Source organism: Thalassophryne amazonica, chromosome 13 (assembly GCF_902500255.1).
Source record: "Thalassophryne amazonica chromosome 13, fThaAma1.1, whole genome shotgun sequence".
Taxonomy (NCBI): domain Eukaryota; kingdom Metazoa; phylum Chordata; class Actinopteri; order Batrachoidiformes; family Batrachoididae; genus Thalassophryne; species Thalassophryne amazonica.
Window position 1 is genome coordinate 31,576,031 of NC_047115.1, and position 27,940 is coordinate 31,603,970.

At 40.0% G+C, this 27,940-nt stretch overlaps 1 protein-coding gene and 1 long non-coding RNA gene across 3 annotated transcripts; one reads left to right on the forward strand and one right to left on the reverse strand.

Moving 5' to 3' along the window:
* On the reverse strand, window positions 1-11,306 carry LOC117523077 (multiple inositol polyphosphate phosphatase 1-like). 2 transcript variants are annotated; one of them, XM_034184495.1, is made up of 5 exons: window positions 10,656-11,306; window positions 10,387-10,581; window positions 6,596-6,693; window positions 4,538-4,668; window positions 2-757 (listed from the first exon to the last, which is right to left on the reverse strand). In XM_034184495.1, the coding sequence occupies exons 1-5, from the start codon at window positions 11,209-11,211 to the stop codon at window positions 373-375; spliced, it is 1,365 nt and encodes a 454-aa protein (XP_034040386.1). In that variant the 5' UTR covers window positions 11,212-11,306; the 3' UTR covers window positions 2-372. The 2 variants fall into 2 exon arrangements, with proteins under 2 accessions (XP_034040387.1, XP_034040386.1); XM_034184496.1 differs by lacking the exon at window positions 10,387-10,581 and having other exon boundaries at window positions 1-757.
* Window positions 4,599-27,144, forward strand: LOC117523080. The gene is made up of 3 exons (XR_004564409.1): window positions 4,599-4,710; window positions 26,332-26,337; window positions 27,109-27,144. It is a non-coding gene; the product is annotated as an uncharacterized LOC117523080 (long non-coding RNA).
* Window positions 27,145-27,940: the final 796 nt, after the last annotated feature.

The window sequence follows — 27,940 nt, forward strand, 5'->3', positions numbered from 1 at the left end:
TGTACCCAAATTTGTATTTTGAGTTCTCATAAATGTAGAACTTTACTGAAAAGCAGCCTTCCCGTCAAACCACCTGAACTGCAAGAAGTAAAGCAACACTCAAGGAAAAAGAATCCACATTTAGTTCAAGTTTATTTGTAAATGGAGCAATTAATAAAAGTGATTCCTATAAAAGTGTATTGGAGAAGCGACAAACTGATCGGCACGTTCAGCAAGGAGTAAAGGTTGGGAACAACTGATTTACTGAGTTATAGTTTCTGGTTATTTGGAATAACAAAGAATACAGAATGAAGAACAAAGAATGTAAGTGAAGATCATCCAAAGCATATTCTATCCTGCTGAAAAAAACACAACAAAGCCTGACTTCCTGATCTAATCTTCAGATGGATGTGAAAACAGCTGACACTCCGTTTCAAAGTCACAGCCTGAAAGCAGAGCTCTGTAGTGCTGCCTGACGTGCAGATACTCAGGCATGGAGGCATGCTGGTCAGCCATCCCGGGGAAAGTCACAGGTTTCTCATTGAGCAGCGGCTGAAGTCTCAGGTCGCCGTCCCCGCAGTCATACAGGACCAGGATGAAGTTTGCCGCGTAGGGTAACATGCGGCTGAGGCGGAATGTGCGCTCCCTCTGTGTGGCGTAGTTGGTAGATGTTAAAGGCTCGCTGTCCTTGAAGAAGCCGAGGAGGGTAAGAAGTGGAAGGAGGGTGTCCGCGTGGCCGATCTGGACTGTCACGGCTTCTGTCACCGGCTGACCAGACCTGATATCCCGGGGTTGGGGATGAGGAAGAAGAAAGTATCACAATTTAACATTACTTCTGGTGTAAGAGTGATGGAACTGAATTTTGCAGTAAGCAGTGAACCGCATAATGACTTATTTTTTCAGAATCCATCTTTGGAGGACACATCATGCCTTCATATTAGTGCAGCGGATAACTGAACAAAAAAATCTTTCAAATAGCGATGCAAGCACCAAATTTGGTACAAATACACCTCCGACTTTACTCTTTTGAAATGGTAGGGTGTCCACTTGAATTTTCAATAGGCAACCAGGTAGGGGTCAATTAAGAATTGCACAGGTGTCAAAATTAAAAGATGCTCCAATCATATTGAAAACTATACCACATTGTTTGTCTGATCACAGAGATTCCAAAAGGGAATAGTTTGGACTATCTGTGACTGAATGTTATAGAGTTAAGAGGTAAAAACAGCAATGAATAGTAAGAAAGGTCCATTTCAGTTTGTACCACGGTCAAAAGTCAAAGTTGCTTTGATTTTAGAAAAAAATCAGTGCAAATTATTGGTTGAGTTAATAGGGTTTTACTTGTAAAAAGGAATAGTTTGCATCATGTGTCATGCTTAGTTATCATGTTACGGGGGTAATATGGAGGTAAATCCAGGCCAAAAGTTTTGTAATCTGAAAATAAAAAAAAGATTGAAAAAATAAATTTTGAAACTGAAAATTCAATGTTTGTTCTTGAATTTTCTTGAATTGTATAATAATTTAAAAAGTATTATCAAAATAAAAATAAGTGTAAGATATATATTTTTCAGTTTAAATAAATTTTTGATTCAGCTCTAATATTTTTGATCAAATAATTTATTTTTATTCATATTTCTTCATATTCTTTCTCTTTTTGCTCTGTATGCACCACTCTGCATTTAATCATTAGTGATCGATCTCTGCTCCCCTCCACAGCATGTCTTTTTCCTGATTCTCTCCCCTCAGCCCCGACCAGTCCCAGCAGAAGACTGCCCCTCCCTGAGCCTGGTTCTGCTGGAGGTTTCTTCCTGTTAAAAGGGAGTTTTTCCTTCCCACTGTCGCCAAGTGCTTGCTCACAGGGGGTCGTTTTGACCGTTGGGGTTTTTCCGTAATTATTGTATGGCTTTTGCCTTACAATATAAAGCGCCTTGGGGCAACTGTTTGTTGTGATTTGGCGCTATATAAATAAAATTGATTTGATATTTCTTTTTTCACCTTTAGATCTTTTTTTCACTTTCAGATCTTATTTTTTCAGTTTTAAACTTTTGGCCCTGTTCTGGCGTGAGAGGGCGTGGCTTGGATTGAGAGGGGCGTGGAAATGTGAGTGACAGGAGAGCAAACAGTCCTCACATGATGTTGCTTTCAGGAAACGTGGGTACTTTGATAGATAATGACAACACTTTCTCTCCACTGTATTGTCTTGATACCTGTAAATAAGGTGATGCTAAAGATGTCCATTGCAAGTAATTCTAGACCACTCTTGGTCATTTTTGATGTTTAAAAACTGGAAAATATGCAAGATTGTAAAGTTTAACACCTATACCTAAAACAAACCGATGTGTCCCAAATCCACACAAGACCGTGAACGCAGCGCAGCATCGCCACATGAAATTGAGGCAGGTCGCTCATTTTACAGGCTGCCAGTCGTTATTGTCCATCAAGCAGTGGAGTGTTAGTGTCTCTGTGACACACAGAGATACCTGGCTCAGCAGATCTGAAGAAAGCTTTAATATGGCTACAACCAACCAGACCGCCGGTAAATCCAAAGCCGGTAGCCGGAGCGCTCTTCCGGCTTGGGATTTGGATTTACCGGCGTTCTGCTTGGTTACACTGTGAAACTGCTGGCCACTTTGTTACATCGTCATTAAATTCACTATCCAGTACAACATACGGATCCACTGAACCAACTGCTACACATCGATAACAATGAACACCTTTATCTCGAGGGTTTAAAGCCTCGTAATAAACTTGCATTCTATTTTCTTCTATGCCAGCCGCATAGTAAATAAACGATGGAGACGGCAGCAGAGTCATTATCTATCAAAGGACCCACGTTTCCTGAATGCAACATCATGTGAGAACTGATTGCTCTGCTGAAGCCACGCCCTCCCACGTCAGAAAAGGGCCAAAAGTTTGAAACTGAAAAAATAAGAACTGAAAGTGAAAACAAGATCTGAAGGTGGAAAAAAGAAATATGAATGAAAATAAATTGATCAAAATATAAATTGATCTTTTTTTATTTTCAGATTACAAAACTTTTGACCTTGATTTAGCTCCATAGGGTAACATATGATATGTCACATGTCATAAAATCCAATGGACATGGACATTGTTTGACCTTTACTTTGAAGAACAAGCATTCATCACACAGCCAGAACTATTCCATTTATTCATCCTATTAGCACAACCAATAATTTGTATCACTTTTTACCAAAGTTGGAGCAACTTTAACTTTCAACCCCTGTACAAACTGAAATTGACCTTTTGTACCATTTTTGCTTTTATTTTTTTTATTTTTTTTTTTACTTCATAACTCAGTCATAGATTATCCAAACTATACCTTTTTGAAATCTTTATAATCAGACAAATAATATGGACTACCTTTCAATATGACTGGAGCATTTTTAATTGACCCCTGTGTGACTCCCCTTCAATTGATCCCTACCTGGTCGCCTATTGAAAATTCAGGTGGACATTCTGCTTTTTCGGAGAGTACTGTCTAAGAAGTATTTGCACCAAATTTGGTGCTTGCATCACCATCTGAAGGATTCCTCTGTAAATATTCTATTATCTGCTGCACTATATTGATAATGGTTGGGACACTTTATTGGGTCTGGGTCTGCATGATTATTTGGTACAAATTTCACACCAGAGGCACTTCTTGATGCAAATATTGCTGTGTAATCCATTTTATTTTCCTGTAACATTGACCTCATGATGTTATATTGCACTGTACCGAATTTAGAAAGAAAAAAAATTGCAAACTCAGGACTATAATATTGGTAAGATATTTATGTGCAAATAATGTTAATAAATCGAAAAAATATTTGTTTTCTGTAACTCCCCCTAAGTAGGTGAGTGAGGAATTGGAGTGTCTGGGTTTGCAACTGTCCTGGATCATGACTAGGATCCAGGTTTGTATTGTATTCCTGGACTCAGCCATCAGACATACGTGGTGATAAAGTTGAACTTGTAGAGACATTCATGTATGTTGGCAGTTTGGCAATGCCAATATCTTTGCAGGAGAATGAAGGTCCAAGTCTTTTGGGCCCTGGCGCTTCCTGTCTTATGTTATAAGATTTGGATGCTAACCAGCGACTTAAGGCAATGACTTCATGTCTTAGTGTTTTCACTTTCTTGTGTCATGCATGTATTTTTTTTTTAACATATTTACAATTATATTATGTACTCACAATGAACGTACTAAGGTTATATGATCGGTTGATTTCACTGTCCATGCATGACTAGGAGGGTGGAATGCATTTGTTCTTTTTATGTCTACTCCCCTTTCTGTGACACCCAATCACAGCTCTTAGAGGACTGCGTCATACCTAGCAATGAGGTCAACCCCGCCTCCTCACAAAGATAGGAGTTTCTGTCCCCTCCTTGCTCAGAGTTGCTCTTAGACACCTCCTGGCTCACTCTTAGGATAAGATTCCTTGCCAGGAAATTTTAGGCTACGTTAGGAGCTCTTTGAGAGAACTTTGTGTTGCTTTGCGGACACGGGTCCTGGAACTTAAACTGGTCTCTCCTAATAGAGAGTCTTTGGTTTACTCACTTGTCCTCATCGGCTACCTTGTCCAGACGACTGAACACATCATGGAAGAGGATGCAGCTCACTTTGCTGTTAATGTCGTATCCATAACCTCTTTTCCAGAACTCCAGCAGGTCACTTGCATACTCCATAATCTGTTGGTGCACCAGAAGCAAATAACAGTTAGTCCAAGAGTTGTGCCTCAGGAGAGGAATAACAAAACCCATGATCCTAAGACGGGAGGCTGCAGACAATAATGTCAGGCAATGTGTCTGGTCACCTGAGTGTTCAGAGACAAAACAATTTTCATATGAAAGAGGAGGCCACACAGTTTGTCGATGAATGAACTGGCAAAATAGTGAATCAAATGCAAGAAGAAGAAGAATGATTTATTCATATTGTTCCTCTTGTAAAGAAGCAATCAGGATATCAATTCATTCATTCATCTTCTACTGCTTAGTCCAATTAAGGGTCGTGGGGGGGCTGGACCCTGCCTCGTGCTCTATGACTGCTGGGATAGGCTCCAGCCCCCCCCGGATATTAATTAATTCAGTTAATTTCATTTATATAGTGCCAAATCACAACAAAGCTGCCTCAAGGCACTTCACACAAGTAAGGTCTACAGCAAGCACACAGGTGACAGTGGTAAGGAAAAAGTCCCTCTGATGAGTTGAGGACGAAACCTCAAGCAGACCAGACTCAAAGAGGTGACCCTCTGCTTGGGCCATGCTACCAACACACTTGACAAAACAAATATACAGGAAATTTTGGGAGTCCATATCGAGAGCAAATCTGAACCAGCACTGATTTTTTTTTTTTTTTTGGGCCTGAGTGAAGATGAAGTCATCCTCACGAGGACCCTATTATAATCGCGCTGTTTATTTTATTTTGTTTTTGTTATATAGGATCATTTAATGCTAATGAACTGTATTAAGATGATTAAGGTGATCTCAGCGATTACAAAATATGCTTCTTATGATGACCAATGAATAAATAAACAAGATTTATTACAACACGATGGCATTTACTATAGTATTGGACAGTGCAGGTTCTGTTTTATTAAGTTTATATATATATATATATATATATATAAACTTGATAAATGCTGGTTTTTGTGTGTGTTTGTTTCATTACTCTTCCAAGGTACTTTGACCAATTTTCACCAAACTTGCTGTCTGTATGTAGGCTGACACCCAGGGGTTTGTTTTAGCAAAGGTCAAGATCACTGGGGTCAAAGATCAAAAATTTGTTTTTTCTGTCTGTTTGTTCCATTATTCCTCCCAAGTTCTTTGGCCAATTTCCAACAAATTTGACATTTGGTTGAAGGCTGACTCCAGAATTTTCCCGAAAGGCATTGTTTTGGCAAACGTCAATGTTATTGGAGTGAATTTTCAGTCCGATGTCCATCACATTTGGCACAGATGTGCAGGTGGGTTCTGGAACTGCCCAGGTGAAATCAAATTTACCAAAGGTCAATCAGGTGAAGGTGATGTTTGCCTGTTTGTTGGCCTACTCCTTCCTGGTCCTTTTGTTGATTCCTGCTAAAGGTGGTACGTCATTGAAGAATGATCTGGTAATTGCCCTTAAAGAATTTATTTGGGCAAAATTCAAGGTCAAAGAGTTTGATTTTCAACCTGATTTGACTGAAGGTCAAGGTCAGGGTTCAGATTTTTACAGCCCTGACTGTCTTTATGCACATGGGTACTATTACCAAATCATTAAGAAAAGAGGATCCTGCTCCCCGTCCACTTCAGTTCTATCAGAGAAACTGTTTTCTGTTGCCAAAGATATAGCAATATAAAATAATTATTTTGAGACGGGGGCCTGACATTGGTGTGGAACAAAATAAACTCAAAAATAAAACCACTAACTGTGCAGGAAAGACACCACATTCTTTTTCATCTCTGCCCTTCTGTAAAGCCTCTGAACAATTGCTGTAAGTGAAACATGATTTTTTAAACATTTCGTATAAGATGAATCTTCATCTTTCATAATTTCATCTTCATGCCTTCAGATTTAAACAGAAACATTTTACGCAACTTCATGACAACATTTTAGATTTAAATGCTAAAAGACTCCTACCTGTGCATCGTCTTTGTCGAAGAAATGGCACCAGGGAGAGCTCACAGATTTGATGGCAAACTCATACGCACACAAGTCAAATGCAGCTTTGGCCATATCTGTAGAAGGGACAACACGGATTGACATGATGCTGCCAACTGACAGTGCAACAAAGCAACGCTATGACCACTATAACTCCACCAAAATGTAATAAACTCTTCCCATTAAACCCGTGGGTTTACTATGTATATGCTGCTCCCTAACAAAGAGTCCTGTGAACTTCATCATTTGGCTGTAGTAATGTTACCACCCCAAAGAAAGTAGTGAGGGAAGCCACCACAACACAATGACAATGCTGAAGGAGTCGAAGGCTTTCACTGCTGTCTCTGGAACTACCGTGCATTGTGAAACTTTTGTCGCTTGTATTACCACTTACACAGCTTTGTGGTAGAGTTTATGAAACTGAAGCGACAGTCTGCTGGCACATCTGAGAGTTGAGCTGATAATTTATCCATCTTCTTGTGATAAAGTCCTCTGTTCCATTCTACTAAAAGCTGTGACTGGTGATGCAACAGACAAAAATTACATATGTAGTCTCTCCACTCAGCCACAAAAGCCTATAACTCCTTCAGAGTTGTCATACGTGTCTTGGTGGCTTCCCTCACCAGTCCCCTTCTTGCACAGTCGCTCAGTTTTTGAGAGTTGTCTATTTCAGAAAAATCTACCATGCTGTTTATATTTTTACCCAAGGCCATCAAATATGGCCATCAGGTAATGCAAATGCTTTTCGTCCGTATTGTTATGTGTCGACGCGGATTGAGGAGCGAACCTGCGTCAGACAGAACCCAGCGCTAAAAATAACCAGAAAGCGGTTCCAACAACAAAAACAATTTATTTTTCACCTGTGCCTAAATAAAATGTACAAAACCAAAACCAACGTCCTTCTGGAGGAGTGACTGCTGGCACGCTCTCCAACGCCCGCAAGGAGAGAAGTCCGGCACTCCTGGACCCACTACCACCAGACAAACACCCCCCAGGTGGACACCACAAACTGACTCTCTGTGAAGCAAAGAAGATGTGAGGTAAGTCAGCAGTTACAACAATATCTTTCAAAAGACACAGGCTATCAGCAACACATTCAGGTCTGTACTTTTTATCTTTATGCAAATGAGCAGCTTCTCACAACAAGTGGAGGATCACTTATCCTGCACGCCACAGCAGTGAGAAGCAAGCTGCACAATTCTCATCACAATTCAAGTATACTATGTAACAAAACACCAAGTTACTATCAACAATTAGTCAAATACTTAATTACCTTTAATGTGTGCTGACAGCATGTGTCCTCACCCTTCCTTGCTTCACGGGCTCGATGTGTCAAAACCCAGGTGCGGTCCTCAGCGTCTCACAAACGAACATCACAAGGTCGAGTTCCCGGCAGTTCTGCTTGAATCACACATGCCTTAAAAGCAGAACGCCATCCAATTATCTGCTTCAGCTGAAAGTCTTTAAGGTTGCATGTGAGCACCATTCACAGGTGCTACACACGATGTTGATGAGGGTGAGGACTCTTCAGCCAGCACCTTCTCCACAGACAAATCAGTTTCCATGCCACCTGAGGAGCAAAGAAAAGAAAAGAACACCAAAACATCCAGCCACACCCCCAACACACAACACGTATGTCTATCTGTGCTCAGCATAAGTTGAGTCCTATTAGGTTAGCATGGCGATGTCACTTCCTGGTGTAGCTAATTGCTAACAGCTTAATTTCTGGTATATTATGTAAAAGCTAGTGAGAAATAAACACTTCTAAAACTGAAAACACTATTTTGTAACCTGATAACACCTTTGGAGTCACTGACAACACATTCTGCGGACGTTAGCTTGCACCCTAACTTCTGCTAACTCAAATCTAGCTGTCTCATTAATAACTGCTAATGCACAGAGGGTGATCTACAAATATTCCTTGATTTGCACAACATGAACAAATTTTGATTTGATTTGAACATGTACAAATTGTACGTATGACAATAGGATTTTAATAATTAACTAGACAAATGCAAATTATAAAAAACATAATGCCATATACGGCCAAGGGTATTTTAGCATTTTTTTTATATTTTATAATTACTACCCTGAAGACTAGCTGTAAAAGTGATGACTTAGTTGTCAGACAGTCTAAAGGCTGTCCATAGTTATACACTGCAATATTTTGGCTTTTAATTTAATTCTACAGAATTTATATCATGCCATAGAGATTTCTTTTCATTGCGAGTTTAAAGTGCATTATTTTGGAATGTATAACATAGAGAAGCCTGAATTATTATTATTATTTATCTTTGATGTCATTAACAAAAGTGTACTTATAAAGCTCCAAAGGTGTCCAAAGTTGTTCATTGTCACACAAGTCTCACACCTCACTGAGGTCGATGATGCTAAGGCTTCATTTACAAGTCTTGATACCCAGTTCAAATTGCCTACCTTTCAGGGCTGAAATAAACAATTATTTTCAAAATCAATGAATTGAGAAAAACTGTTTGTTTCATAAAACTGAGTTGTATTTGTGTTGGCGACCCTCCTGTCCTGTGCGCCAACAGCATTTTTTTGTATATTCGTCCGTGTGTTGTTCTGTGAATTGTTCTGTAATTATCTTTGTAGCATGGCCCAAGCAGAGGGTCACCCCTTTGAGTCTGGTCTGCTTGAGGTTTCTTCCTCAGAGGGAGTTTTTCCTTACCACTGTTGCTCTGGGGGTTGGTAAGGTTAGACCTTACCTGTGTGAAGCACCTTGAGGGAACTCTGTTGTGATTTGGCGCTATATAAAGGAAAATAAATTGAAATTGAAAATCTAACAAAAGGGGTCAATAAAATGTCAGTCAGTTTTCCAGAGCACAAGATGCTCTCAAATGTCTTGCTTTGTCCACAAGTGGCAATTTACTGCCAAATATCTGTAAAGAAACTACAAAAATAAACCTGAAAAAAATTCCCATTTCAGCTGAAATCAAAGAATTGTTTTGAATGACTCATAAGAATGAATCAATTATCAAAATGGCCGTTGATCAATTTAATAGCTGATGAATAATTTATAAATCACTGTGGCTGTACTACCTATGTCTGATCTTTTTTGAAAATTGTATTCACAACCACATTTTTAAGTGCATTTGGCAAAAGTTCACTACATATCTGATTAATATGCACACATTGATGTTTGATAAATGAAATCTGATAATATCTGATTCAGTGCCCTTTTTTAAAACAGTTTCCTTATTCACAATGATGAGCCAAAAATTTTCCACATGCGAGTTTGCAGGAGATGCCAGATCAGTTAAATGTAGCCTCATTCAAGGCCAAAGAAAAGTCCAACCTTATACGTGGTGCAATTTCAAATAAGAAAACAGCTCCACCTAGTGCACAAATTTGCAGCTGGCAATGTGACTGCTGTAAGAATAATAATGAGTGAGCATTTGTGTGGTCAGATCATGCCAAATGTGTATATGACTATATTACGTTTATATGTAATTTATTTTTTACTTTGTCATTGCAGTTATTGAGAAAATGGCCTAATCTGTTTCAAGTTATGCAAAAACACGAATGTGAAACATCTAGATTAAAATTTTAATTTTAAGGTGTGGCAAAGACAAAGTTTGTCGAGTCACTTTAAACAGTAATGTGAACGTAACCATCTCTGCTGCCAGAATGATCAGAATCAGATCATTGTGGGGGTGAATCTGACAAAACACAAAAACAAACTTGATTCTGGTGAATGGATCTGCACAAATCAGTCAGCTGCCTGATGTCGTAAACGTTGTGCAGATGACCGTATGTGATGAGGGTTTGCAACACTCCCAGATGGTGTGCAATCTTCTCCTGGACTCTCTTCATTTCTGGCCCCGTCTTGAACTTGTTGACCTCTGCTACAGCTGCCGGATTTTTATCAACATCCTGCAGGAATCTGGCGCACCGGTCAAAAAACCTCATCAGAGTGTCATTCACCGCATGCTCAAACTCCTCATCTGGAGGAAGAAGATCATGTTAGAGCTGATGCACGTAATATTAACGGTGAGCTTTCTGGTGATGGTGGAGATACCTTCAATAGCCCACAGTTGGGTCAGTCCTGCCTTGAAGGCCAAAGTGCTGTTGACACACCTGTGCTTGGAGCTGGTTATGAATTTGATGAGTCCACCTCTCAGCTTCTCCTCAGAGATCAGGGAGGGGAACAGTTTGGACAACCTGACAGCCAAATGCTTGAGATCACGCACTCCTTTCTGGACCAGTTTTCCATCCATGTCCACAGTGTACCACATGCTCCACAGGGTCTGGATCTCATGTAGCCAGCTGGAGTTACCAGAAGTGTTGCGCAGGACCAGCTGGTGGATCTCCTGCATCTTCTCCACGCTTTTGGTCGTCGGGTATCTGGTTCCATGTCGGATTATAGCCGTCAGGTGGATCTGTCGACACTGAGGAGACTTGGGCTGCAGAATCGACGTGTTTACAGAAAGAATGTCCTCTAACAGATGTGGGTTCACTTCCTCGTAGCTCCTCCTGGCGCCGAAATATTCGCTGATTAGCGGTACGTCAGTTTTTGCGTAAATACTCAAAGAGCACGAGAAAACGGAGCAAACAAAGACGACGGGATTAAACATGATGGTAGACAAAGTAGAACTGCGCAGAAATCGAATCTGGGTGTTTTCTTCTTTCAATGTGGGAATTCCCCCCCAAAAAGTTAAATTTGGTGAAGGACACTCATATCCTCCCTCGTTCACTTGGCTTCCTTCGAGGAACAAGCATCTATGAAATGTTTCGTATTCTATCATAAATGTGTTTATAATTCACAGCAGCGCAATATGTGCCAGATAACGTGACATTAAAGCATTTTCTGTTTTAATTTTTTTTTTTTTTTTTTTTTTTTTTTTTAGAATGGGCTGGAATTAGTTTTTAGGAATATTCTGGAGAAGAATTTTTGAAACGTCAAACAACGAAAGTGAGCAAAGTTGTCAGCCAAATAAGTATTTTTTACTGTTTCCCGTAATTTTAGCTGCTTTATTTATGTATTTATTTATCTATTTATTAAATCTTGTTTTGAAGCACTTGTTGCTAACCACCACTAGAGGACGCACTAAGAAAAGACAAGGATTTGATGTGCTCATCATGAAAACAAAAAGATAGTTTAAAGACATTTTAACATAAATTCTGTACAAAACTTTCACTAGACCACTGACAAAATGTTTACTGAAAGAACGTCCGATGCTAATACTGGAACACCATCAGTAAGACCCTTCGGCTGTTCCCTTGTTTTCAGTGAGGTCACCAGAGCAGATCTGAGGTGGACCTGCATGTTGAATTGGCAGACGTTTTACGCTGGATGCCCTTCCTAACGCAACTCCACATGACATGGAGAAATGTGGCAGGGGTGGGGTTTGAACCGGGAACCTTTTGCACTGAAGCCAACCTAACCACTTGATCATTACCCCAAAAATAGAACACTATTAAATTAATTTATGTTAGAAGCTGTTTAAGGTTTGATTAATCAGTAATTTGTGCACATAACCAGAAAAAAAAAAAATCAATAATCTGCTGACATGCCTTCAAAAAGGTGTTTTTATTAGGATATACATATATGGAGAGAGTGAGAGAAAAAAAAAGAGAGAGAGAGGAGAGAGAGGAGAGAGGAGAGAGAGAGGAGAGAGAGAGAGAGAGAGAGGAGAGAGAGAGAGAGAGAGAGAGCATCTTCACAGCACTTCACTTTTCCACATTTTATGTTACACTCTCATTCAAAATGGATGAAATAAAATTTTCCCCACAAATTTCTACACACAATACCCCATAATGACAATGTGAAAAAGTTTTTTTTTTAGATTTTTGAAAATTATTATTAAAAAAATAAATAAATCACATGTTCACACCCTTTGCCATGAAGCTCAAAATTGAGCTCAGGTGCATCCTGTTTCCACTGATCATCCTTAAGATGCTTCTACAGCTTAATTGGAGTCCACCTTGGGTAAATTCAGCTGATTGGACATGATTAGGAAAGGCACACCCCCGTCTACATATCAGGCCTGGTCACACGGCACATGGCGATAGTTGAATGAAGGAAAAAAAAGTCACAAAATCACAAATCATTGAGAAAAAGTGGACGAATGAGCCTGCACTTCTCCCATCACCAAAAAGCTTGCGAGTCCACAGTGCATAAAAGAACAAAATAAAACTGCAGCCAGCCTGCAGGTGTGAGAGCTGATTGTCTTGACAACAGGTTTGGCTTTGCAACGTGCACGCACATGCACGTTCCAGCCAGAGACGGCTGCAACGTGTGTATATAGTTAAAGTAGTTGATGAAACGTTCTTGTCACTATTGTTTCTGTATGAAAACGTTGCTTTTTGCCCACACATGGACAAGTCACGTTCAGCTCATCTGAGCTTTAGTTACTGATCTGCTCAGATATCGTCAACATCTCTACTGGTGGTTGGCTCTCACTGCGGTATTGTATCACTTCCTGTTCCGGAGCACAGCGGTGTTTTGCTGTATCTGTTAGCTGTTTAATCTGCGCAGTTAGATTGATCTAGATAACTAGATAACGATTTGTTTCACAGTGTAATCTTCACGTGCCTTAACTAAAGAACTCCCTCTGCTGAATCACCTCTAAATTATTTACACATTATTCACTTCGTGTGTTTTTAGGAATCCGCTAGCTTAGCGCAGCTACTAGCTCTTAGCCGGTTTAGCATGGCGGCTTCTCCTGTCTCTCCTGCACTTTTCTGCTCTGGGTGTGAAATGTTTAGTTATTCCTCGGCCTCCTTTAGCAGTAATGGTACTTGTAATAAGTGTAGCTTATTCGTAGCTTTGGAGGCCAGGCTGGGCGAATTGGAGACTCGGCTCCGCACCTTGGAAAATCCTACAGCTAGCCAGGCCCCTGTAGTCAGTGCTGACCAAGGTAGCTTAGCCGGCGTTAGTTCCCCTCCGGCAGATCCCGAGCAGCCGGGAAAGCAGGCCGACTGGGTGACTGTGAGGAGGAAGCGTAGCCCTAAACAGAAGCCCCATGGTACACCGCCAACCAGTTCACATTTCTAACCGTTTTTTCCCCACTCGGCGACACACCCGCCGAGGAACAAACTCTGGTTATTGGCGACTCTGTTTTGAGAAATGTGAAGTTAGCGACACCAGCAACCATAGTCAATTGTCTTCCGGGGGCCAGAGCAGGCGACATTGAAGGAAATTTGAAACTGCTGGCTAAGGCTAAGCGTAAATTTGGTAAGATTGTAATTCACGTCGGCAGTAATGACACCCGGTTACGCCAATCGGAGGTCACTAAAATTAACATTGAATCGGTGTGTAACTTTGCAAAAACAATGTCAGACTCAATGTTTTCTCTGGGCCCCTCCCCAATCGGACCAGGAGTGACATGTTTAGCCGCATGTCTCCTTGAATTGCTGGCTGGCTGAGTGGGTCCAAAAATGAGAAAAAAAAATCAAAAAGAAAAATAATATAGCACCTTCAACTGCACCACAGACTAAAACAGTTAAATGTGGTCTATTAAACATTAGATCTCTCTCTTCTAAGTCCCTGTTAGTAAATGATATAATAATTGATCAACATATTGATTTATTCTGCCTTACAGAAACCTGGTTACAGCAGGATGAATATGTTAGTTTAAATGAGTCAACAACCCCGAGTCACACTAACTGCCAGACGCTCGTAGCACGGGCCGAGGCGGAGGTTTAGCAGCAATCTTCCATTCCAGCTTATTAATTAATCAAAAACCCAGACAGAGCTTTAATTCATTTGAAAGCTAGACTCTTAGTCTTGTCCATCCAAATTGGAAGTCCCAAAAACCAGTTTATTTGTTATTATCTATCATCCACCTGGTCGTTACTGTGAATTTCTCTGTGAATTTTCAGACCTTTTGTCTGACTTAGTGCTTAGCTCAGATAAGATAATTATAGTGGGCGATTTTAACATCCACACAGATGCTGAGAATGACAGCCTCAACACTGCATTTAATCTATTATTAGACTCTATTGGCTTTGCTCAAATGTAAATGAGTCCACCCACCACTTTAATCATATCTTAGATCTTGTTCTGACTTATGGTATGGAAATAGAAGACTTAACAGTATTCCCTGAAAACTCCCTTCTGTCTGATCATTTCTTAATAACATTTACATTTACTCTGATGGACTACCCAGCAGTGGGGAATAAGTTTCATTACACTAGAAGTCTTTCAGAACGCGCTGTAACTAGGTTTAAGGATATGATTCCTTCTTTATGTTCTCTAATGCCATATACCAACACAGGGTAGAGTAGCTACCTAAACTCTGTAAGTGAGATAGAGTATCTCGTCAATAATTTTACATCCTCATTGAAGACAACTTTCGATGCTGTACCTCCTCTGAAAAAGAGAGCCTTAAATCAGAAGTGCCTGACTCCGTGGTATAACTCACAAACTCGCAGCTTAAAGCAGATAACCCGTAAGTTGGAGAGGAAATGGCGTCTCACTAATTTAGAAGATCTTCACTTAGCCTGGAAAAAGAGTCTGTTGCTCTATAAAAAAGCCCTCTGTAAAGCTAGGACATCTTACTACTCATCACTAATTGAAGAAAATAAGAACAACCCCAGGTTCTTTTCAAAACTGTAGACAGGCTGACAAAGAGTCAGAGCTCTATTGAGCCGAGTATTCCTTTAACTTTAACTAGTAATGACTTCATGACTTTCTTTGCTAATAAAATTTTAACTATTAGTGAAAAAATTACTCATAACCATCCCAAAGATGTATCGTTATCTTTGGCTGCTTTCAGTGATGCCGGTATTTGGTTAGACTCTTTCTCTCCGATTGTTCTGTCTGAGTTATTTTCATTAGTTACTTCCTCCAAACCATCAACATGACACCATTCCTACCAGGCTGCTCAAGGAAGCCCTACCATTAATTAATGCTTCGATCTTAAATATGATCAATCTATCTTTGTTAGTTGGCTATGTACCACAGGCTTTTAAGGTGGCAGTAATTAAACCATTACTTAAAAAGCCATCACCTGACCCAGCTATCTTAGCTAATTATAGGCCAATCTCCAACCTTCCTTTTCTCTCAAAAATTCTTGAAAAGGTAGTTATAAAACAGTTAAATGATCATCTGCAGAGGAATGGTCTATTTGAAGAGTTTCAGTCAGGTTTTAGAATTCATCATAGTACAGAAACAGCATTAGTGAAGGTTACAAATGATCTTCTTATGGCCTCGGACAGTGGACTCATTTCTGTGCTTGTTCTGTTAGACCTCAGTGCTGCTTTTGATACTGTTGACCATAAAATTTTATTACAGAGATTAGAGCATGCCATAGGTATTAAAGGCACTGCGCTGCGGTGGTTTGAATCATATTATCTAATGGATTACAATTTGTTCGTGTAATGGGGAATCTTCTTCACAGACTAAGGTTAATTATGGAGTTACACAAGGTTCTGTGCTAGGACCAATTTTATTCACTTTATACATGTTTCCCTTAGGCAGTATTATTAGATGGCATTGCTTAAATTATCATTGTTACGCAGATGATACCCAGCTTTATCTATCATGAAGCCAGAGGACACACACCAATTAGCTAAACTGCAGGATTGTCTTACAGACATAAAGACATGGATGACCTCTAATTTCCTGCTTTTAAACTCAGATAAACTGAAGTTGTGTACTTGGCCCCACAAATCTTAGAACATGGTGTCTAACCAGATCCTTACTCTGGATGGCATTATCCTGACCTCTAGTAATACTGTGAGAAATCTTGGAGTCATTTTTGATCAGGATATGTCATTCAATGCGCATATTAAACAAATATGTAGGACTGCTTTTTTGCATGTGCGCAATATCTCTAAAATTAGAAAGGTCTTGTCTCAGAGTGATGCTGAAAAACTAATTCATGCAGTTATTTCCTCTAGGCTGGACTATTGTAATTCATTATTATCAGGTTGTCCTAAAAGTTTCCTGAAAAGCCTTCAGTTAATTCAAAATGCTGCAGCTAGAGTACTGACAGGGACTAGAAGGAGAGAGCATATCTCACCCATATTGGCCTCTCTTCATTGGCTTCCTGTTAATTCTAGAATAGAATTTAAAATTCTTCTTCTTACTTATAAGGTTTTGAATAATCAGGTCCCATCTTATCTTAGGGACTCATAGTACCATATCACCCCAATAGAGCGCTTCACTCTCAGACTGCAGGCTTACTTGTAGTTCCTAGGGTTTGTAAGAGTAGAATGGGAGGCAGAGCCTTCAGCTTTCAGGCTCCTCTCCTGTGGAACCAGCTCCCAATTCAGATCAAGGAGACAGACACCCTCTCTACTTTTAAGATTAGGCTTAAAACTTTCCTTTTTGCTAAAGCTTATAATTAGGGCTGGATCAGGTGACCCTGAACCATCCCTTAGTTATGCTGCTATAGACTTAGACTGCTGGGGGGTTCCCATGATGCACTGAGTGTTTCTTTCTCTTTTTGCTCTGTATGCACCACTCTGCATTTAATCATTAGTGATTGATCTCTGCTCCCCTCCACAGCATGTCTTTTTCCTGGTTCTCTCCCTCAGCCCCAACCAGTCCCAGCAGAAGACTGCCCCTCCCTGAGCCTGGTTCTGCTGGAGGTTTCTTCCTGTTAAAAGGGAGTTTTTTCCTTCCCACTGTTGCCAAGTGCTTGCTCATAGGGGGTCGTTTTGACCGTTGGGGTTTTTCCATAATTATTGTATGGCCTTGCCTTACAATATAAAGCGCCTTGGGGCAACTGTTTGTTGTGATTTGGCGCTATATAAATAAAATTTATTTGATTTGATTTGGACATTCGTGCAAGACATCGGACTTGGGAGGTTGGACAAAGTTGGACGACCATCAAACAGAACGCTGACGGTACGGGAACTATGGAAATGATGAGGAACCTTCAAGACAGAAAGCAAAATGGAATATGGACAATTGAGGGTTGTCATCAGGATTCGTTCACATTTTCCAACAGTTTGAAAATTCTGAAGAATCGCCAGCTACAGAAACAAAGCTGGACGATGATTAAATGATGTCTCCGAAAGTCAACGTAGGTCCAGATTTCTTGTTTCATTGGGCTTTGGTGTCCTTCATTAGTGCTATGTGACTGGAACTTAAGGTCCCACAGTTGACAATGCATGTCAGAGCACAACCAAGCATGAAGTCAAAGGAATTGTCTGTAGACCTCCAAGACAGTCCTGTCTTGAGGCACAAATATGGGGAAGGGTACAGAAACATTTCTGCTGCTTTTGAAGGTCCCAACAGTGGCCTCCATCATCTGGAAATGGAAGAAGCGTGAATCCACCAGGACTCTGAGAGCTGGACACCTGTCTAAACTGGGAGATCCGGGGAGAAGGACCTTAGTCTGGGATGTGACAAAGAACCCGATGGTCATCTTATCAGAGCTTCAGCATTCCTCTGTGGAGAGAGAAGAACCTTCCAGAAGCACAGCCATCTCTGCAGCAAACCACTAATCAGGCTTGTATGGTAGAGTGGCTAGACAGAAGGACTCCTGAAGGACTCTCAGACCATGAGAAACAAAATTCTCTGGTCTGATTGAGACAAAGATTGAACTCTTTGGTGTGAATGCCAGGTGTCGTGTTTGGAGGAACCAGGCACCATCCCTACAGTGAAGCATGGTGGTGGCAGCATGATGCTGTGGGGATGTTTTTCAGCGGCAGGAACTGGGGGACTAGTCAGGATTGAGGGAAAGGTGAATGCAGCAATGTACAGAGACATCCTGGATGAAAACCTGCTCCAGAGCTCTTTTGACCTCAGACTGGGGTGATGGTTCATCTTTCAGCAGGACAATGACCCTAAGCACACAGCCATGATATCAAAGGAGTTACTTCAGGACAACTCTGTGAATGTCCTTGAGTGGCCCAGCCAGAGCCCAGACCTGAATCCGATTGAACATCTCCGGAGAGATTTGAAAATGGTTGTGCACTGACGCTGCCCATCACAACTGATTGGAATATGTTTATAAATTTAGTGACTACAAACACATTAACTCAAAAAACTTTTTTCTCCCCTGTTGAATGTCTGTGCACTTCTGGATCACACAGGATATTCTGCAGATAGTCTGGACCCGAGATAGTTTATCACATTGATGTTTAATGGGTAAGGTGGCAAACACACTCAGTGTGTGTGATACCAACAAATACGACATGAAACGTTATGAGATCATGCAGCTGTAGCCACCAGTGGGTATATATAAATCTCCCTCTCACACCCCCTGGAGAGGGTGGTATGTGTGTTCTTCAAGTTCAGTTTCACTACTCGTGGAACAGCAGAGCAAAATAATAGTGCATTCTGTGATAAAAGCACCAAAAATGGACACAGATTTAGCCAAAGATATTTAAAATAAAATTGGAAATTGAGAAATTGTAAGTTTTCAATGGCAGCCATTTTTCAAAATGAAAATGAAAATGCTCCAATCATATTGTAAATATGCCACATTATTTGTATGATCATAAGATTCCAAAAAGGTATAATCTGAACTATCTGTGCCTGAATATTATGGAGTTATGTGGTAAAAACAGTAAAAAAGTTGATTGTGACTATGTGATTGTGTGTATGTGTATGTGCAACAGGGTAACTGTAGCCCAGAGGTGTCTTCATGTAAAAGCCAGTGCTGCTTTGAAGCCATCATTAGAAGCTGCTTAGCTGTCAGTTTGTTGCAACCACAAGTTTGTGGTTTCTTTGACAGCCTCGTGTCTTTGTACACTGCAGGAGAATTGTTACGCCCTTTGCATAACATTGCATTTGCGTAGCTTGAACAAAATATGATAAAGTTGACATCACACAAGTTTAATTTCTCCAGGACTATCTGCATCAAACATCCATTTTGTAGAATAATTTGATTCTCTGCCTAGGGTTTGGATCGCAATCAAATTGATGTTAGCTTTGATTATAAGACTTGTATACTTTGATTTGATATGGATACATCTTTCCTCTTGCTTCATTTTATTCAGATGGTGTCGGTGGAACCCAAAAGTCTCTGAGTGTTGCTGCTTCAGGACTTTCGGTGTTGACAGTCAGATAGTGACTGTGCCCTTCCTCCCTTTATCTAATGGTGCAATGATAAGTACCTTGATCTTCATGTAACAGGAACTAAGGAGTAATCATTGACTTTAGGAAAGACAGGGGCTAACCAAAAGTTTAATGATATTCCTTGGGGACAGTGTTTGACTCTCAACTAAAGATTGATGTCAACTGTAAAAGAAGACAACAAAAAAATCCACTTGTGTGGAAAGCTGAACTCTTTAAGTGTTTCTAAAAATATTTCTGTAACTTTATTATTCTTTCATCAAAAGTCTTTTAATTTTTTTATGTGCTGGTTTAATGGGGTGCCTGTGAAGGACAAGAACAGTCCTAAACAGCATTGTTAAAGTCTTGCTCCAAGATTAATGGAGTGCGCTTTAAAAGACCTGAGTCCAAGCTGGAAAAAAAAATAGTCCAAAACGGAAAAAAAGTATTATTAGTTGACCTTGCCCTGTTCTCTCTAACCAATTTGTTTATTGTCCTCAGGGCGGCGCTATATGCACCCCTGAAGATACCAAACCAATACTCAAACTCCTTCATTCCTTCAGCTGTAGGCTTCTAAATAACAAATGTCAAAAGGAATAATTAGTTTTTACTGGTTTTTTGTGTAAGCATTTCAATATGTGTGCTGGTGTCTGTTTGCTGCTTGGCGACCATATACACTGAGCTGCTGTCACTGACAGGTCAGAATGTTGCTGCTATGTATATAATGTGTGTGTATACAGTGCGTCTGGACAGTATTCACAGTGCTCACTTTTTCCACATTTTGTAATGTTTACAGCCATATTCCTAAATGGAGTAAATTCATTCCCCCCCCCCCCCCTCAAAATCTACTCACAACACCCCATAATGACAACATGAAAAATAATTTTTTTTGCAAATGTATTATAATAATAACAATAACAACAACAATAATAATAAAACAAGAAAAATCACATGTACACAAGTGTTTCCACCCTTTTGCTCAATCTTTGTTGAGGCACCATTTGGGACCTTCAAAACAGGCAGAAATATTTCTGTACCCTTCCCAGATTTGTGGCCTCAAGACAATCCTGTCTCAGAGGTCTACAGAAAATTCCTTTGACTTCATGCTTGGTTTGTGCTCTGACTGCACTGTCAACTGGGGGTCCTCATATGTAGACAGGTATTGGTCTTTCTAAATCACGTCCAATCAACTGAAGCAGGATGCACCTGACCTCAATTTTGAGTTTCATGGCAAAGGTTGTGAATATTACATCACGTGATTTCTTAGTTTATTTATTTTTAATAAATTTGCAAAAAATCTAAAAACAAAACTTTTTTCACATTGTCATTATGGGGTATTGTGCGTAGAATTGTGAGGAAAAAATGAGTTACAATCCATTTTGGAATAAGGCCTGTAACATAACAAACAGTGGAAACAAGTGAAGCGCTGTGAATACTTTCCGGATGCAACACTACGTTAGGGGATTAAAAAATTAATCTGATTACTTACCAGGTTTTGGATGAATAATTAGTTAATTAAGTTAATTGTATGTATAATTATTTTTGAAAACACCACCTCTCAAATTGCGAAACACATACAGGCTCTCAAAATGCAAAAAACAATGAAGAAAAAAAAAAATCACTGAAAAACAATTACAGAAATATTTTAATGTATAAGAATAAACTGTGCAGGCTATACATTTGGCAAAAATGGGGCATCATGAACATAGGGAGCATGATTTATTGCGCACTACAAAGTCTATTTTTATTTTGAAGGTACTTTTAATAATCTGAGGTCAAATCTGAGGATCTGAGAGAGTTAGAGTTATTTCAGGTAGATCATTGCGTATATGTATGAAATGGCTATGATGCAATGAGAAGATTGCAAAACATTCTAAGAAACTGTGGTGGCATTTCCATTTCAGCCTACTTGAAGTTACTCATTATCTTGAAGAGTTTAAATGAAGAGTCTCCTCCTCATTAGGGTATAGAATAGAACATGCATTATTTGCCATTGCACATTACATACAATGAAGTTTGTGTTCTGCAGTTTAGGTCAGGTTAGGTCATGTCAAGTCAGGCTACCATGGGTCCTGGATGGAAACCACCCCAGGCAGGACAACTACTACTCCCACCACTCAAAGCAGCCATCTATCTACTGCAAGCCATGTGAAATATGGACATCGCCTTGCCTTTTCCAGTGATTAAGGTCCTCAACACTGATGCACCTGCATGCTTGATCATGCCCAGAAAAAAGGCGCAGCATGTCCAAAATGTAATTTCTGGTCCTCTGATCCTCTGACACTGACCTGCTGCTACACCTGATCTTAGTTTCCCTAGTAATCAGCCATTTGAAGCAAAGTCTTTCCTGCGGCACAGTGGATCCTCCGAAGAGACCTATTACCAAAGACATCGTTGCCTTAGGTCACTGGTTTGCATGCAAGACTCATCGCTGTCCAGTCAGACAGGAAGCACCTGAAGACTTCATATGCTGCAAAGGTATCAGCCAACCACCTCTGTCCAGCAAGCCTATGCATACACTATGTGCATTTTAGCCATCTAAAATAATGATGCACAATTTCACAACTAGGCGCAGTAGGCATCCAAAGTTTGGCACCCGGAGACCATAGTGTGTATATGTACTGGACAAACCTGCATGACATCATCTGTGTGTTTTCTATTGAGCTGATATGAAACCCATATCTGCAATATCTGCCGTGATGGCAGTGCTGACTGTGATTACATCACGATGAACCCACACAAATGGGTAAAGAGGTGGAGTGCATGGGTGGATCAGCTGTGTGACAAAAGAAGCCTGAACACTCCCCCTCTTTGAGTCCAAACCATACTGCCTAACATTGATTCGAGTGTTTATTAAATCATATTTTTGGGGACTACGCGGTGGTTCGCGTAAAGTTTGCTTTGATGTAGGTATTAAAAGTTATGAGACGCTTATTTTCTCAGTAATTGTGCAGTAATGGGACCTAAAGGATCAAGCTCCCATTAGCTACTAAAAAAAGAGAATATTACAGCAGGAATGTTTTAGATTATTCGTTAGGATGTTTCCACACAATAAGACACATTATTCCAGGTATTTGTCATAAAAAGCTCAAAATGACAGACACAGCCCTGCACAACAGCTAGCGGCTGCATTGAGCAGACTCTGAGTGACCGACACTATGAGAGTGGCAGGTGCTCAGCTCAGCACCTGTCACTCAAAAGTGGTCACTTAAAATGTCGTAAAAAAAAATCACTATCTGTACAATTATCATAGAGGGGGAAACTACCTAGACCAAAACAGTTTTTTTTAGTAGCAGGCTGGAAACATGTTTATTTCTGCTCTAAAGTTTGACATTTTAACATTGAAATGAGTGGGAACCTGCTTGCTTTTGGAGACAGCCTCAAGTGGCCAATCAAGGAACTGCAACTTTTCTTCTTCTGGGTGGGCTTCATCTGAGACCATCGAAGCTTACCGCTTGCCCGAGACCAACCTGAGGTTTGCAGTGTGCCTTGGTTAATGGTTGGGTAAGGGAAAAAGTGCATGTCATGCACATATAGAAGAGGAGGGTTGTGTTTCATCCATGCACAACGATCCTAGGTTCTGTCCTCAAGCAGTTTGTATGGCCCACCTGCAGTACCTTCACAGCCCACCACAAGGCAGTGACCCATATTTTAGGGAGCTCTGGTCTATGGGATATTACCCAGGCTACACAAAGTTGCCTTTTTTTTAATCTGGTGCATCAATGTTCACCAGATTTTAAACAATTTGCCCTCTTTATATACCCTTTTAAGATGGAGATGTTTCATGTGATATTATTTGTTGCCTTTGAGTTACTGCTGACATGAACTGACTGGGATGGACAAACTCACCCACCCGATCATCTGTATTTTTGCTATACAAGTGCTCGCACAATAATTTAGTGTGAATTCTTGTAGCAAATTCATAATTTTTATAATTCATAATTCATTTATTAGTGTGAAACATGTATACATATGTATAATAAAAGCACACATCAGTACAATGTGCATGTCAAAACATAAAAATTTGACATAAAACGTAAAAACATAAGACATAAGAACCACATTTTAGAGATGGTTATAATTAGAAGCACAAATCGAGCCTCAATTAAAATTAAAATGACAGTCAATGAGACAATGTAGATCAGGATTTACTTTTTTTGGTTATTTTTATTTTTTTAAATATTGTAGCTACAGGCAGAAAACAAGGAAAATTTCAGATAAACGTGAACGCAGCATGATGACGTTATAGAGGGAACTCCACCCCCCCCCCCCCCCCCCCCCCCCCCCCCCCCCCTCTTGAATTTTCTTGAATTGTATAATAATTTAAAAAGTATTATCAAAATAAAAATAAGTGTAAGATATATATTTTTCAGTTTAAATAAATTTTTGATTCAGCTCTAATATTTTTGATCAAATAATTTATTTTTATTCATATTTCTTCATATTCTTTCTCTTTTTGCTCTGTATGCACCACTCTGCATTTAATCATTAGTGATCGATCTCTGCTCCCCTCCACAGCATGTCTTTTTCCTGATTCTCTCCCCTCAGCCCCGACCAGTCCCAGCAGAAGACTGCCCCTCCCTGAGCCTGGTTCTGCTGGAGGTTTCTTCCTGTTAAAAGGGAGTTTTTCCTTCCCACTGTCGCCAAGTGCTTGCTCACAGGGGGTCGTTTTGACCGTTGGGGTTTTCCGTAATTATTGTATGGCTTTTGCCTTACAATATAAAGCGCCTTGGGGCAACTGTTTGTTGTGATTTGGCGCTATATAAATAAAATTGATTTGATATTTCTTTTTTCACCTTTAGATCTTTTTTTCACTTTCAGATCTTATTTTTTCAGTTTTAAACTTTTGGCCCTGTTCTGGCGTGAGAGGGCGTGGCTTGGATTGAGAGGGGCGTGGAAATGTGAGTGACAGGAGAGCAAACAGTCCTCACATGATGTTGCTTTCAGGAAACGTGGGTACTTTGATAGATAATGACAACACTTTCTCTCCACTGTATTGTCTTGATACCTGTAAATAAGGTGATGCTAAAGATGTCCATTGCAAGTAATTCTAGACCACTCTTGGTCATTTTTGATGTTTAAAAACTGGAAAATATGCAAGATTGTAAAGTTTAACACCTATACCTAAAACAAACCGATGTGTCCCAAATCCACACAAGACCGTGAACGCAGCGCAGCATCGCCACATGAAATTGAGGCAGGTCGCTCATTTTACAGGCTGCCAGTCGTTATTGTCCATCAAGCAGTGGAGTGTTAGTGTCTCTGTGACACACAGAGATACCTGGCTCAGCAGATCTGAAGAAAGCTTTAATATGGCTACAACCAACCAGACCGCCGGTAAATCCAAAGCCGGTAGCCGGAGCGCTCTTCCGGCTTGGGATTTGGATTTACCGGCGTTCTGCTTGGTTACACTGTGAAACTGCTGGCCACTTTGTTACATCGTCATTAAATTCACTATCCAGTACAACATACGGATCCACTGAACCAACTGCTACACATCGATAACAATGAACACCTTTATCTCGAGGGTTTAAAGCCTCGTAATAAACTTGCATTCTATTTTCTTCTATGCCAGCCGCATAGTAAATAAACGATGGAGACGGCAGCAGAGTCATTATCTATCAAAGGACCCACGTTTCCTGAATGCAACATCATGTGAGAACTGATTGCTCTGCTGAAGCCACGCCCTCCCACGTCAGAAAAGGGCCAAAAGTTTGAAACTGAAAAAATAAGAACTGAAAGTGAAAACAAGATCTGAAGGTGGAAAAAAAGAAATATGAATGAAAATAAATTGATCAAAATATAAATTGATCTTTTTTTATTTTCAGATTACAAAACTTTTGACCTTGATTTAGCTCCATAGGGTAACATATGATATGTCACATGTCATAAAATCCAATGGACATGGACATTGTTTGACCTTTACTTTGAAGAACAAGCATTCATCACACAGCCAGAACTATTCCATTTATTCATCCTATTAGCACAACCAATAATTTGTATCACTTTTTACCAAAGTTGGAGCAACTTTAACTTTCAACCCCTGTACAAACTGAAATTGACCTTTTGTACCATTTTTGCTTTTATTTTTTTTTTTTTTTTTTACTTCATAACTCAGTCATAGATTATCCAAACTATACCTTTTTGAAATCTTTATAATCAGACAAAAATATGGACTACCTTTCAATATGGGAGCATTTTTAATTGACCCCTGTGCCCCCTCCCCTTCAATTGATCCCTACCTGGTCGCCTATTGAAAATTCAGGTGGACATTCTGCTTTTTCGGAGAGTACTGTCTAAGAAGTATTTGCACCAAATTTGGTGCTTGCATCACCATCTGAAGGATTCCTCTGTAAATATTCTTATCTGCTGCACTATATTGATAATGGTTGGGACACTTTATTGGGTCTGGGTCTGCATGATTATTTGGTACAAATTTCACACCAGAGGCACTTCTTGATGCAAATATTGCTGTGTAATCCATTTTATTTTCCTGTAACATTGACCTCATGATGTTATATTGCACTGTACCGAATTTAGAAAGAAAAAAAATTGCAAACTCAGGACTATAATATTGGTAAGATATTTATGTGCAAATAATGTTAATAAATCGAAAAATATTGTTTTCTGTAACTCCCCCTAAGTAGGTGAGTGAGGAATTGGAGTGTCTGGGTTTGCAACTGTCCTGGATCATGACTAGGATCCAGGTTTGTATTGTATTCCTGGACTCAGCCATCAGACATACGTGGTGATAAAGTTGAACTTGTAGAGACATTCATGTATGTTGGCAGTTTGGCAATGCCAATATCTTTGCAGGAGAATGAAGGTCCAAGTCTTTTGGGCCCTGGCGCTTCCTGTCTTATGTTATAAGATTTGGATGCTAACCAGCGACTTAAGGCAATGACTTCATGTCTTAGTGTTTTCACTTTCTTGTGTCATGCATGTATTTTTTTTTTTAACATATTTACAATTATATTATGTACTCACAATGAACGTACTAAGGTTATATGATCGGTTGATTTCACTGTCCATGCATGACTAGGAGGGTGGAATGCATTTGTTCTTTTATGTCTACTCCCCTTTCTGTGACACCCAATCACAGCTCTTAGAGGACTGCGTCATACCTAGCAATGAGGTCAACCCCGCCTCCTCACAAAGATAGGAGTTTCTGTCCCCTCCTTGCTCAGAGTTGCTCTTAGACACCTCCTGGCTCACTCTTAGGATAAGATTCCTTGCCAGGAAATTTTAGGCTACGTTAGGAGCTCTTTGAGAGACTTTGTGTTGCTTTGCGGACACGGGTCCTGGAACTTAACACTGGTCTCTCCTAATAGAGAGTCTTTGGTTTACTCACTTGTCCTCATCGGCTACCTTGTCCAGACGACTGAACACATCATGGAAGAGGATGCAGCTCACTTGCTGTTAATGTCGTATCCATAACTCTTTCCCAGAACTCCAGCAGGTCACTTGCATACTCATAATCTGTTGGTGCCCAGAAGCAAATAACAGTTAGTCCCAGAGTTGTGCCTCAGGAGAGGAATAACAAAACCCATGATCCTAAGACGGGAGGCTGCAGACAATAATGTCAGGCAATGTGTCTGGTCACCTGAGTGTTCAGAGACAAAACAATTTTCATATGAAAGAGGAAGGCCACACAGTTTGTCGATGAATGAACTGGCAAAATAGTGAATCAAATGCAAGAAGAAGAAGAATGATTTATTCATATTGTTCTCTTGTAAAGAAGCAATCAGGATATCAATTCATTCATTCATCTTCTACTGCTTAGTCCAATTAAGGGTCGTGGGGGGGCTGGACCCTGCCTCGTGCTCTATGACTGCTGGGATAGGCTCCAGCCCCCCCCGGATATTAATTAATTCAGTTAATTTCATTTATATAGTGCCAAATCACAACAAAGCTGCCTCAAGGCACTTCACACAAGTAAGGTCTACAGCAAGCACACAGGTGACAGTGGTAAGGAAAAAGTCCCTCTGATGAGTTGAGGACGAAACCTCAAGCAGACCAGACTCAAAGAGGTGACCCTCTGCTTGGGCCATGCTACCAACACACTTGACAAAACAAATATACAGGAAATTTTGGGAGTCCATATCGAGAGCAAATCTGAACCAGCACTGATTTTTTTTTTTTTTTTGGGCCTGAGTGAAGATGAAGTCATCCTCACGAGGACCCTATTATAATCGCGCTGTTTATTTTATTTTGTTTTTGTTATATAGGATCATTTAATGCTAATGAACTGTATTAAGATGATTAAGGTGATCTCAGCGATTACAAAATATGCTTCTTATGATGACCAATGAATAAATAAACAAGATTTATTACAACACGATGGCATT

Coding starts and splice junctions, on each gene's coding strand:
- LOC117523077 (XM_034184495.1), bottom strand. CDS start 11,211: ATGTTTAATCCCGTCGTCTTTGTTTGCTCCGTTTTCTCGTGCTCTTTG. Junction 4,669..6,595: donor TCGACAAAGACGATGCACAG/GTAGGAGTCTTT, acceptor GTGCACCAACAG/ATTATGGAGTATGCAAGTGA. Junction 758..4,537: donor AAGGTAGCCGATGAGGACAA/GTGAGTAAACCA, acceptor CCGGGATATCAG/GTCTGGTCAGCCGGTGACAG.